Source organism: Bos taurus, chromosome 16 (genome assembly GCF_002263795.3).
Source record: "Bos taurus isolate L1 Dominette 01449 registration number 42190680 breed Hereford chromosome 16, ARS-UCD2.0, whole genome shotgun sequence".
NCBI lineage: Eukaryota > Metazoa > Chordata > Mammalia > Artiodactyla > Bovidae > Bos > Bos taurus.
In genome coordinates this window covers 39,784,821-39,799,423 of record NC_037343.1, presented here as the reverse complement: position 1 = coordinate 39,799,423, position 14,603 = coordinate 39,784,821, and the positions used below count along the sequence as shown (strand labels likewise).

The following is a 14,603-nucleotide window of genomic DNA, read 5'->3' as shown; positions in this document are numbered from 1 at the left end:
AGTTAAATAAGCAGGGTGACAATATACAGCCTTGACGTACTCCTTTTCCTATCTGGAACCAGTCTGTTGTTCCATGTCCAGTTCTAATTGTTGCTTCCTGACCTGCATACAAATTTCTCAAGAGGCAGATCAGGTGGTCTGGTATTCCCATCTCTTTCAGAATTTTCCACAGTTGATTGTGATCTACACAGTCAAAGGCTTTGGCATAGTCAATGAAGCAGAAATAGATGTTTTTCTGGAACTCTCTTGCTTTTTCCATGATCCAGTGGATATTGGCAATTTGATCTCTGGTTCCTCTTCCTTTTCTAAAACCAGCTTGAACATCAGGAAGTTCACGGTTCACATATTGCTGAAGCCTGGCTTGGAGAATTTTGAGCATTACTTTACTAGCGTGTGAGATGAATGCAATTTTGTGGTAGTTTGAGCATTCTTTGGCATTGCCTTTCTTTGGGATTGGAATGAAAACTGACCTTTTCCAGTCCTGTGGCCACTGCTGAGTTTTCCAAATTTGCTGGCATATTGAGTGCAGCACTTTAACAGCATCATCTTTCAGGATTTGAAATAGCTCAACCGGAATTCCATCACCTCCACTAGCTTTGTTCGTAGTGATGCTCTTTCTAAGGCCCACTTGACTTCACATTCCAGAATGTCTGGCTCTAGGTCAGTGATCACACCATCGTGATTATCTGGGTCATGAAGATCTTTTTTGTACAGTTCTTCTGTGTATTCTTGCCATCTCTTCTTAATATCTTCTGCTTCTGTTAGGTCCATACCATTTCTGTCCTTTATTGTGCCCATCTTTGAATGAAATGTTCCCTTGGTATCTCTAATTTCCTTGAAAAGATCTCTAGTCTTTCCCATTCTGTTGTTTTCCTCTATTTCTTTGCACTGATCGCTGAAGAAGGCTTTGTTATGTCTTCTTGCTATTCTTTGGAACTCTGCATCAGATGCTTATATCTTTCCTTTTCTCCTTTGCTTTTTGCTTCTCTTCTTTTCACAGCTATTTGTAAGGCCTCCCCAGACAGCCATTTTGCTTTTTTGCATTTCTTTTCCAGGGGGATGGTCTTGATCCCTGTCTCCTGTACAATGTCACGAACCTCATTCCATAGTTCATCAGGCACTCTATCTATCAGATCTAGGCCCTTAAATCTACTTCTCACTTCCACTGTATAATCATAAGGGATTTGATTTAGGTCATACCTGTATGGTCTAGTGGTTTTCCCTACTTTCTTCAATTTAAGTCTGAATTTGGCAACAAGGAGTTCATGATCTGAGCCACAGTCGGCTCCTGGTCTTGTTTTTGCTGACTGTATAGAGCTTCTCCATTGACCATTATATCTACTACTGTGGGCAGGAATCCCTTAGAAGAAATGGAATAGCCATCATGGTCAACAAAAGAGTCCGAAATGCAGTACTTGGATTCAATCTCAAAAACGATAGAATGATCTCTGTTTGTTTCCAAGGCAAACCATTCAGTATCACAGTAATCCAAGTCTATGCCCCAACTAGTAACGCTGAAGAATCTGAAGTTGAACAGTTCTATGAAGACCTACAAAACCTTTTAAAACTAACACCCAAAAAAGATATCCTTTTCGTTATAGGGGACTGGAATCCCAAAGTAGGAAATCAAGAAACACCTGGAGTAACAGGCAAATTTGGCCTTGGAATACGGAATGAAGCAGGGCAAAGACTAATAGAGTTTTGCCAAGAAAATGCACCGATCATAACAAACACCCTCTTCCAACAACACAAGAGAAGACTCTACACATGGACATCACCAGATGGTGAACACCGAAATCAGATTGATCTAAGGGTTAGCACTTCCCTAAAATGTCAGCAGCTGACTGCCTGATCCTCAGCATGCATAGACTTGCTATTAGTGCACTCACATATCTCTGGCAATTTAAACAATTAAGCGATGCAGCACATGAAATTCTAGACAGCAACTCAGTGTAATGTGTGTCCAGGACCAAAGAGACTTACTATTCAAGAATCAAAATACAGCATACGGTGTGAGAACTAAAATTTTGTCCAAACAGTTTTTTTTTCCAATAGTGACAATATTAGTTAGAAATATTATCCTTTACTTCTAGAAGAAATCCTTAATCAATTTAATAAGTTACCTTCTATTTTAAAAAGTAAACTTTTAGTGGCCTAAGTGCACCCCCCTGGGTCCTTCACAAATGCCTATCTTGTAATTTTATAATATTATTTTTAACTTCATTAAATATTATTACTTGGGTCATAAGCAATTATAGCAAGATATAAATTTATAAAGTGACACATTTTCAATACCAACTCTATCAACTTATTCCATAATAGCACATTCCATCAAATTAAACTGCAAGATTTCCCACATTTGTTTTAAATTCTATATGTATGGCTTATGAATAGCAATTTTGATGAATTCCAGCTGGCTTAAATATGCAGGCAGACCCTTATAAAACAGATTCTTTTCAATTCTTATTGTATTCAATGAGGCCTATTTTAAGTGGGCCACCTGGTAGGATAAAGCGCTAATAATTCTCCATAGGAAAAAAATAGGAAAAACAAATCACCCTGCTAAACTTAAGACTATCTTCCCTAACTACGTTACTCTTACATACCTAATATAAGTGAGAAGTAGTTCTAATCTTCTGGAAAAGTTAAATTAAAATTTTAACAAGCAAGCCACTCTGTGAACTACTAAATTACTCATTTATCTATTACAACAACAGCATTAAAATAGTTTCCACCATGTGTGTGTGTTGCCTGGTTTCACAAATCATACACATTTCAGTCTCCCCCTCCATTCCCCACACCCTCCTGCCTCCATCCAGCTGGAATACATCAAGCGCGCAGAAGCCAAGGCAAATGTTGACCCCACCCTCCTCCATCCATTTTAAGGCACCTTCAAAGCCAGAGCACTGATCTAGTTCGGTTTCACCAACAAAGCCAGCCATCCTGCTATTTAAGACTCCAGTTTGGGGTTTTTATAACTGCACATTAACATGAGAGCTTTGATTTTTGGTCAAAAACGTCAGCTGCACTGAGTTTCATCAGATGGTCGTACCCTTTCTGCAGAAGAATCCTCATTATTAAATCATCATCTTTGCTCTCAGTGTTGCTCTCTTTCCTTATAAAAACAACCTCTCTGAACTGTCCAATAACCAGCCCTGAGGAACATAATATTTCCTTTCCGAAAGGTCAAAAATGAACCGCCAAGATGGTAGTCCAAGCTCTGTTTTCTCTGACATTTGCACAGCCTCTATCATTTGTGTACTGTCACAGACAGTCATTTCAAAGCACAGAAACACTCTCACCAAGGGCACATGCAGGAGGGGAGTGGGGACTGAAGAGACAGAGGAGCTGCAGGAGGACAAAGAACTTACTTTGTTGTTCCCCTGTGCATGTAGCCGCAAGGAAAAAAAAGAAAAAGAAATATGTTAAACAAATTTATTTTTAAGTCATGAGGTTTTTCATGCTAGATCAAAATCAAAATAAGTACTTCTTCACTGACATCCTATTCATACATACAGCACCCAAAGCTCACGGATGAGTCAAAGATTCTACTTACATTAAGGGAAATCATACATTTATAACACTAGAAAATTATGACAGAGATTTCCCCCTTTCTTTCTACTTGAAATACTTGAAGTACCGGGAACCTGGCCAAAAAGCATTGGTTTGAATTGGTAATAAGTGAGCTGTTAGCATGAAAGGCAAAGTATTTAGTATGTCGGCTTGCCCTTTCCTGACAGCCCCTCCTCCAACATGCCAAGCAGTGGAAAATTTCATCAGCCAATGCATTTTTAAACAAACACTGCATCCTTGGTTTCAAAGAAGGTGGGGGGAAAAAAAAAGAAAAAGAGAAGAGGAAAGGAGTGAGTGATTCTGGGGAGACAGGGCAAGCAGACCACGTTACGACCTCCATCTGTACCATTCCTTTATTTCATAAATTACGAGTTTGGTCTTGGGCTGGCATGGGAAGTGAAAACTGTATAGTGGGGAGGCAGCCAAAATAAACACTGGTCCACATTCAAGAAAATGGGTCTGGAAAGGTTAGTTACAAAAATGTAGTCATTTCTAAAAGGGACGTTCCGGATAGAGACACAGAGAGCAGCCAGCAACAGGCAGCAGGCAAATGGCTGTCTTGTTTCAAACTGGAGCGGCAGGAGTATGATTTATATCAAACAATTTAACCCACATATGGCTTAAAAAAATAAAATGGTGATTCATTACTCCCAGGGCAGCCTGAGTCCTTGCAAGGTCAGATCCTGTGGGGGAGACGTGATGCGATATGGGGAGGGAACAGATCTGAACTCTCCTCACAAGGGGCCCGGAAAGAATGTCTCTCTCCACTGAGATGCAGAGTGGAAGAGAGCTGTGAGTGGAGTCTGTGCCTGTGTGGAGAAGCCGGAGCACAGGGTGTGGAGGAACAGGTTGGGCTGGAGATCTGGCATTTAGTTTTAAGAGAGGATGTGTGTGGGGAAGTAATACATACAAAAATTTTCTGGAGAGCAGTAAGGGAATGATTCCAGGAGAGTGTATTTTCTGGAAAACAATGGCAGCTGGTGACTCTGGGCGGGGTGGGGGGGGGGGGCGGGGGGGATATCTAATTCAAGGACCATCAGGGCCATCATATGGAATAAAAACATAAATTTAAAGACACTGAAAAAACAGCATAGAGAAGTTTCCTGACATTGTGAGTGGCCATGATATAACCATTAACATCCCTGGTTTACGTGAGACATAAATAATGGTACCAGAATGAATGAAATCAGGGGAAAAGGAATCTTTTGTAAAGACTATGCCAATGGTTCAATAAGGCAATAAAGATCCCCAGAGAGAATTTTATCAGGAATAGAATACTATCTTAGAAAATAATGGGAAAATAATGCACTTCTCCAAAGAAGTGCAATAGTGCTGAAAATACCTCAAACAGATGGAGATTATTGCATTCCACAGCAGTGCAGCTTTTGATCTACCAAATAAGTTTCAGGAGTTCAACCAAGTATTTTTGCACATTAGGGAATGGCTGGCTTCCTGCTCGGTGGCAGATGGTTCTGTTTGTAGTGGCAACAGTGATGTCACCGAGTAGGGGGCCTTAATCCTTAAATACGAGAAACATACAAGTGAAAGACGTGGTGTGGCTTTGCCATTTCTTATTTCCTTCAATCATTTCCCCAGTTGTCTATTCTGAGAGAGGCATAGCAGTCATGACTGGTGAAATGTAAATTCTCTATAATTCCTCCACTACTCTGTATGGCAGCATTTATATTTAGAAAGTCCCTTCATTGAAAAAAAAAACTAAACTATTGGTCATGGAGCTGCTCTAATTTCTGTGGGAAGCACTGTCAAATAAGCTAAGAATAAAGTTATGTAGAGTGGGACGAATATGGGTGTTTTCTATCTTGTACACAAGACTGCTGAGTAAATACATGGGAGTGGTCATCACCACATTAATAAATACTTATAGGGCTGTGTGTTCATTCCTCTCTTCCCCCTAGAGTGAAACAGACACCGTCTCCCTGATTTGCTTTTTGCCACAGAGAAAAATTCGGTTGTAAAGTCTATCCAAAAAGACTTTCTCATATCCCTGAGACTGCATTAGGGGATGGTTTCAACCTCCAAGGCAGTCCTTAAAAACATGAATTATGACTGGGAGAGTCCTGACTTCAGAGGTACAGTGAAGTTCCAGGGTGCTTCCATTTCTACTGTCTAGATGGTATATGATTTCTTAAGAGATGAAAAATGACAGTTGCTCTGTGACAACCTAGAAGGGTGGGGTGGGGTGAGAGGTGGGAGGAAGGTTCAAGAGGAAGGGTCATATACCTCTAGCTGATTCATGTTGATGTATGGCAGAAACCAACACAATATTGTAAAACAATTGTCCTCCAATTAAAAATTAATAAGTTAAAAAAGAAATCATATATTAGACAGGAGGACCATGTATCTATATAGCTAAAAAAAAAAAAAAACTCTTGTAAAAAGTTCTGAGGTGTATGTCTTAACAGATACACAAAACTGAATTTGCGCCACATCTGTTTCTAGGCTATGCACAGATTTGCAGCTGCACCTTTCAGATGGCCAGAATCTGAAGGGAGGAAGTTTGTGAACTCTCATTTCCCTGATAGCCTCTATGGCTCACTCCTGACTAAATGATGGAGACTTTGAGGCCAGTCTGTCCACAAGGCAGCATAATCTCAAGGCTCTCCTAAACAGTTTGGTATCCTCAGCCAACAGTTGGAGAGATTCTCCCCAGATTTCACCAATAGTTTGCAAAGAAAAGGGAACTACTAATCTGAGAAGTACAGCTTCATGGACACACTAATGATAGTCAATATCAACATTAAAGTCTACATGGCACCGAGTACTTTCCTCCAGGTGTAGGCACCAAGCTAGATGTGGTGTGCAATAGTATTCATTTAATCCTACAAAATCACTCAGAGGAAGAAATTATTATTTTGAGTTTAAAAAGGAATAAAAAACTAGAGAGTGAAATAAGTTGCCTAAGCCATATGGCACATAAATGGAAGGGTAGGGATTCCAACACAAGTGGATTTGACTTCAAGCCTACCTAACTTCCACGCACAGAAGAATCTGGAATTCCTTCACATTTATATATAAAGTCATATTGTGAGCTGACAAAACTGTGCCAGGAAAATCAGTCATTTGTTATATGACATTCTTTAGGTATTTAATTAAATTCACACATTTCTATTTACACTTAGAGGAAAAATTTATGTACATGGATCATAAAAATAAGTTTTAAAATTACAAAATTGTGACCTGTAGCTATTGATACACACACACACACACACACACACACACACACACACACTTTTTGATGCTGCTTAATCTTGATGGGGAAATGGTGCAGAACAAGAAAGGGATTAAAGTTTTGGATAGAGAGGTTAGTCGTAATCTTGGCAGAGGAACTCATTTTCAGGGGGACTCATTTTCAGTGCCTACTCCTGTTTTAACTTCCCCCAAATCTTTGAGGGAATATCAAAAACAAAAACAAAAAGCTATTAATCCCTTTAGAAACAACTTCACTTTGAAACTACATAAATTCCTATGTACTTATTTAATTTCATACTTATAAATTTCATACTGAGTATAATTTCAATTTAGTGGCCAAAGGAAATAGAAGTAAAAAATAAAATTCTGTTAAATTCAAATTCAGGTTTAAATATATTTTAAAAATATTCTTGCTGCTCAGAAAGCTCAGGTGATGGTAGTATGCCAGAGTTCTGGGTCAGAGATGTTACGTCTACATTCACAGAGTAAGTCAGTGGCATAGTGGGAAAGTAAACTCAGGACTCATTTCCATTTTAGGGTCACATACCATGATGCTCAGATAAGAAGTCTACATTTAGCTTTAGGTCCAGAAAGTTTAAGAGACTGGAAAGTAATTAGAAAATGAACATGGTAAAATAAAATATATCAATGATTAGAAAACAGAAGGTAATTAGAAAATGTACATGGGAATATAGTTGGGCTGTTGTGCTTTATATAGATACCCACCAGTTTTTTATTCACATTGTACAGTAGCTATTTATTTGCATCTCTCTCTTCCACTAGACTTGGAAGTCCTGTAAAGTAAGAACTGCCTTCTTTTTTTTTTATCTTTGAATCTTCCACATAACAGTGGAAGAGTCCACAGAGTCCACATAACAGTGATGGATGAAGGGAAGGAAGGAAGTGGGAGAAGATGGAAGGAAAGGAAAGAAAGAAGAAAAATTTGTAGAAAACCCCAAGAGAAATGACCTAAGAGACAGAAGGAATAGAGTAGCAGAACATTATGAGTGACATAAAAAACATTTCACCATGTGGACATGATGGAAAAAGATATGATGAGGAAACAATTGTTATAAAAAAGTATGCAACCTTAGTTTGGACAAAAAAAATTATTCTAAACATCAGCTCATCCAGATTTGGGTGATGGATATTTATCTAAATGAATCCAAACTTATACAATTTAGAAAAATGACCTATGTAGAATTTTTTCCAATTAGAATAGAGCTGTCTCATGTAAAAAGCAGAATTTTTTTGGTCTTGACTCATATCCATGTATGACACATGAACATTTCATTATTAGGGTAGGGATTGACTGGTTTGCTATTGACTCAATGGTTTAGTGATACAAAAACAGAAACACCAGAAATTCTAAAAATTTACTTAGAGACATCTGTTATTAGGTTACTCTGACTTCTTTGTCAAATCTTTCTAAATTAAGAATAACTGTACCTAGAAGTATCATTTTCCCCAAACCTAAGATTGTTCTAAAATGCAATGTTTAGATAAGCATCCTACTTAGATTGCTTTCAGTAGTTAGCTGCCACTGAAACATCTGAAAGTCAAGCAATTGTGTAGTATAACCTGCAGAACTACATGGTGCAGAAGAAATGCAAATATTGTTTATGATGAAAGCTGAGAAAAGCAATGTTCATGGCATACTGCCAAGTTTAATTTCCTGTCATATCTTTGGCATGTGGTAAAAAGCCCCTTTGTCTCGATTTTCCAAGCAATAGTACCAAATGTATTTTAATCAGCAAATAAAAATGATGTGAAAAGAATCAAAACAGTTTGTGTAGGACAATTCTAGATTTGCTTAAAATTGAGCATTCTAATAAAAAATAGCAAATATTTTATTGAGCATCTTCTTTTGTGTAGAGCTATGAATACATAAAAATTCAGGTTTATAAAAACAGTTCACAGAGGGAAGGGTAATTTTGCTTTCCCAAGACAGTATTTCCCTCACGAGAGAAGCACTGCATAATTGTTTTTAATAGCAAACTTGTCTGGTACATTTAAAATAAATTTAGTTGACAAAATCATGACCTAAGAAAACATTTTCATAAACATTACAGTTTCTTGGAAGGAAGACACACACATACACATATACACATTCAGATATTTTATATAACCAAGCACATTTAGAAGACAGAAAATATCATAAAGTATTCACAATCACACCGGGACTGTATTGTAAATATCCACAATGTTTTAACTCTCTTGTACTCACTTACACATGTAATCTACAATGAAAACAATAATCATCATCATAAATAAAAATGGAGTGCTAACTTATGTTTACCCTGTCCAGTGCTTTCCTTACATTATCTCATTTAACCCTGTCAATGATGCTGCAGATGATTCTTGTTATCTCCATTTTAGACACTGGAATCTCGAAAGATAAAAGGGCTACACAGCTTGTAGGTGAGCATCAGAAATTTCAGTTTACACATTTTGATGCTAAAGCCTGTGCTTTAACCCCACATGCTGTGCTGCTTCTCATAACACTCAGGCATAGCAATCTTACAAAAATGTAAATCTTATCATGTCACTAACTGAGTTGCAACCCTCCAATGGCTTACCATCTCACCTAGAATAAAGCACAAATGCTTGCCATTTCCTTCAAGGCCTATATAATCTGGCCACTGACCACTTCTGGAAATCAAGTACCTTCACTTGTCCAGACACACTGTAACTCTTAGGTGCTCTAAGACATTGAGCTGGCTTTGTACTTGCTAGCCCTCTGCCATGAGCACTCTCCATCAGACATTCACATCATTTACTTTCCCACTTCTTTCAGGAGCCTACTCCAATCAAAGGGGCTTTTCCTAATTACTTTTACTAAAATAAAACTCACTTGACCCTCATTCTCACAGTCTGCCCCTTTCATTTTTTACAGAACTTATCATTCTAACAAATAACAGTTTACAGTTACAAAGCTATTCATCCACTCTAATGTCTGTTCCTTGAGGGGCAGGACCTCACTGTTCACTTTAGCATCACTAGTGTCTAGAAAGATAGCTGGCGAAAAGCACACGCTCAGCAGGCTTTTGCAGAATGAATGAATAAAACATTAAGTATATGTGCATTTTTTAATACAGAACATTTGTAACATTAAACATATGTCTGTCAATGGATAGGACAGAGTAATAAGTAACTATTAGAACTAACAACAAAAATCAAAGTGGTACAGAAGATACCTTTGTACCTACATATCACCTGGAAAGGGTCTGGTTTCACCCCATTTGGAGGGCACAGGGTGTGTCATGGGGATTCACTGTTTTAGGTACTAACCAGACAAGTGGAGGTAGAGATGGGGTTAAGAGGTCTACATGGAAACTAAAATAACAGCAAAGAAGAGAATGTTTTGGCACAAATCCTCTATCCTTTACTTCTGGAACTTTGTGAAATTCCAGTGAAACCTCAGGGATATGGTCAGGTCTGAAATCCCCTCCAGATGCTTCAGTTGTCACACAATGTGCTCCCATCTCAGACTTTCCCTTGAGAAGACTTTATACCTATTTGGGGCCGAGAAATAACCCAGCTTGTGCATGGGCAGTCGTATAAACTAATCTACAGCCAATCTAAGCACCACAAAAGTCAAGATGAAGTAAATCCGCCAAAGCTCAGTCTCAGTGCTTAACTTCTAGGGGAAACCTGGATAGTACAATATCTCAGGGGTAGCAAGGAAGCAGTGAGAACCACACATTTGCAGAGTCTGTTTAACGCTGAGTGTACATATGTTGGGTGGGAATTCTGAAGTTTAAATCCAGACTAGTCTGTGTAATATTACATTTTCCAAAGAACACAAATAGAAGATCTGTTTATTAACTTGAATGAGAGAAATGTCTCCAAGACACTTGAAGTATATTAATAAAGATAAGTGGGACTAGCAATATAATATTTTTTGTTCTTTTTTTACTTACAGTGACATTAACCAGAGTTTAATTTTGGATACTGGTACTACAGACATAATGAAAGGAGGTAGCTTTTCATAAAAATTATATTTTAAGGAATATGAAAAAGTGTTATGACTAATAATATATATACTATGACTACATAAAGAATGTTATAAACTGCTTAAATGAATACTATAGAATAGTATACTGTAGAATAACATAAAAAGGAAAATAAAATTTAAATTAAAACAGAGAAACTCTCCCATGCTTTGAGTTTACATACATACATTAGGTTTTATGGCAAAGTTGGGCATTTTCTTTGACAAATATACTGGTAAACTTCTTAAAATAGAAGTCTAATGGATAAAAAGAAATATAAGCAAAGTAAAAAGTTAAAACTATGCCAAATTAATTAAGTCAACTGAGAACTAGTCCTTTAGCATAAAGTATGTTGAATTATGCTTTCTCAAACACGGTTACTAATTTAAAAATAAGAGATCAATCCACTTACTAAAGATTTATCAGGATAAACTCCAGCTCTCAGTAGAGATGCCTTCCAGCTGTCTACATCCTCCTGCGAATCACATGCCAGCTCAAGGAAGCGGTAGTCTTTGTATACATTCCTGGAGTAAAAAAAAAAAAGAAAGAAAGAAAAAAATCAAGCTTTTTAGTTTTGAACCAAAACCAATATGATTTCATATCCCTACAGACAATGATGATACAAATGACAGTCCAAATGGAGGGTTATCTAACAGTCATCGATGAAAAACAAAAAACAATCTATTGCATTTAAAATAATTAACAAGTTCCCACATGTATGTATTATACAATTAAAACACCCTCATAAAAAGAATTGAGAGTCATCTGTACTGCTAAGCAATGAAAAGAGAAGGAACTAGAGATGTTCTCATATGACACACTGAGTGCCAGCTGATGGGGAATTGTTCTGAGGGGAATGGACTTGCCATTGCCGAGTAATTATATAATTTTCAAAGTTAATTTACAAGTCTAAATGGCTCATAAAATTTTAAAATTATGGCAATAATCTCAAAAGATAAAATACTATGGGGATTCAAATCAGAAATGCTCATCAATATTGTGAAAAGGAAAGAACATTAACCAGTATTTAACAGAGTAAATTGCCTATGAAGTTCATGTTTATAACTAGGACAATATTATAATTTTATATGTCCTTTCCTAATAATAAAATAATACACAAGATGTAATACTTGAATAATTTGGAAACTAGATAAAAGTATAAAACTGGATACAATCATCCATTTTCTACTACTGACAGATAAACTTATTTCTTTATATTCTTTTGTTGTATGCATTTTTCATCCAGTTGATGTTCTCTCAATTTTGTGTCCTTTTCACTTACTAGCATACCATGGTCATATACTTATGCTATTACATCTTCATAAATATCAAATTATAATGGTATAATATTCATTAAGATAAATGTATGATAATTTTCTTGACTTTCTCCTAATAGTAGATAAGTAATTTCCTTTATTTGCAATCATAAATAATACTTAACTACATATTTTTATCCATAAGCCTTTGTCTTTCTACCTTATTATTATTATTTTCTGAGGATAGATTTCTATAAATGGAGTTACAGAATCCTTTTTCAAGACAATGATACATAAAGATAATTCTAGCCATCTTTCCAGAGAAGATAATCCAATTTAGACAGATACTAGCAAGGTACAAGATTAACAATCCTTTTCTCTTCTCTCTCCCAAGGTCTTCTCATTCATGCCTAAGAGTCTCAATTTACACCTAATCCAGATGACTTACATATTTACATCCCCTGTCTAGACCTGCCCCAGACTTATACTGCTCATTGACTTCTCCGCTTTAATATCTCAAAGGCACCTTGACGTGAATGACTGAACTGGTGGTTTCCAACTTGATGCTCCCATTTCATGCAACATCAGCGTAATGCCTATAATTTGGAGGCATCTTGGACATCTTCCACATTCTCATTTACCTCCTTACATTTTACTACCTAAAAGTGTACAACCTGTATAGTGACTATCATCTTATTACTCTTTTTCTTCCAATATGAAAGAGGCTATTGAAAGGGGCTATTTCAATAAGCCTCCTCACTGGTCTCCCAGCATCACTTGGACACTTTAAATTTGCTCTCTCCTGGGAATCCTTATTATCTTCTGAAAATGTGAATCAGATATTTTTACTCCTGTTATAAAATACCCCAATACTATTTGCTTTTAGGAAAAGACCACTTGCTATCATAGCCTACAAAGCCCTTCACAGTCCAGCCCACCATGATCTTCCTCTCTAGCTTCTTTTCATACTCTGTTCTCCTTTGATTTTTCTGCCATGCTTACCATTTACCTCCTCAAATATGGCATGCTTACCCCTAAAGTCTTTGAATAAACTGCTATCTGTCTGCAGCTCTCTGTCCTTCCCTCACTACACAGTTAACTCTACTCTTTCTTGGTATCTCAGCTTAACCATGGCTTCTTCAGACATTACTTCCCTGATTCCTCTACAGGAGTCGTTCCTCTTTCATGCATTTTTCATATTTTCATTTACCTTTCTTTCATAGTATGAATCATAGCTGTGATTTCAGTATTACATGTGGGTTTCTTTTTCTATTAACACCTATCTTTCCAACCAGCCTATAAGCAGTATTAAGTAGTGTACAGAATGTATCATTTTTATGCTCATCATTATATTTGCAGAGGATTCAGAAAGATGGTGGCTTCAGTGTGCTTTGTTTCCTCTCTACTTACAACTCAGGTAAAATACATCCTCTTAAATCAAGAAGACATTAGGACTGGTAGTCTGGTAGAGGGTGTGAGCTAGATAACTGCTGTGGTACTTTCTTGCTCTGGGATGAAAAAAAAGCTTTGGGACCATAGAAGGAGAACTTCAAGACAAGGACTAGCATGTAGCAGCCCCTTAGTAGAGCTGACCCTCAATAATCATAGGACTGCTGAGTGTTCTCAATCCTCTGGCTGTAAGGAAGTATGGAAGGACTGAGTTTTTTCTAATCTAGTGAAGAAGAAAAGCTCTCTCCAGGTGTTTCAAAAGGAAACTGATAAATTGCCCACTTCTGGCCATGAAGACTTCGATGATTGTTCCTTCCCACATTCACCAGTCCACTTAAAGTATCCACCAGTTGGATCTGTGCCACCATGAGCAAAGGAAAATAAAAGGACATGCACTGAGGTCTAACAGCCAGAGGAAACAAAGAATAAAGAAGGCAATCAGAGCAGTCTATAAACAACGGAGAATGGTTGGGGATTATAAAAGAATAATAAGTATTTGAAGAGGTACAAGAAAGTATTAAAAAAGACTTATAGGACTAAGAAAGAAAGACTTTTAAGTTAAGATATTGAGTAGGTAAGTTGAAGGAAAGGATGATGGATCTTGAGAAAAGAATTAGTAGATTTTAAGATTCAGTAGGAGAGTTAACACCCCAAAAAGATGTCCTTTTCATTATAGGGGACTGGAATGCAAAAGTAGGAAGTCAAGAAACACCTGAAGGAACAGGCAAATTTGGCCTTGGAGTACGGAATGAAGCAGGGCAAAGGCTAATAGAATTTTGCCAAGAGAACACACTGGTCATACCAAACATCCTCTTCCAACAACACAAGAAAAGACTCTATACATGGACATCACCAGATGGTCAACACCAAAATCAGACTGATTATATTCTGTGAAGCCAAAGGTGGAGAAGCTCTATACAGTCAGCAAAAACAAGACCAGGAGCTGACTGTGGCTCAGACCATGAACTCCTTATTGCCAAATTCAGACTTAAATTGAAGAAAGTAGGGAAAACCACTATTCATTCAGGTATGACCTAAATCAAATCCCTTATGATTATACAGTGGAAGTGAGAAGTAGATTTAAGGGCCTAGATCTGATAAGAGTGTCTGATGAATTATG

At 37.3% G+C, this 14,603-nt stretch overlaps 1 protein-coding gene across 9 annotated transcripts in view; it reads right to left on the bottom strand.

The window, feature by feature from the left end:
* DNM3 (dynamin 3) overlaps positions 1 to 14,603 on the bottom strand; it is a 651,174-nt gene that overhangs the window by 110,828 nt on the left and 525,743 nt on the right. For all 9 annotated transcript variants that reach the window (XM_059875294.1, XM_059875295.1, XM_059875296.1 and 6 more), the window contains one exon: positions 11,191 to 11,302. In XM_059875294.1, the coding sequence (XP_059731277.1) occupies positions 11,191 to 11,302 (112 nt within the window). The remainder of the gene's footprint in view (positions 1 to 11,190; positions 11,303 to 14,603) is intronic.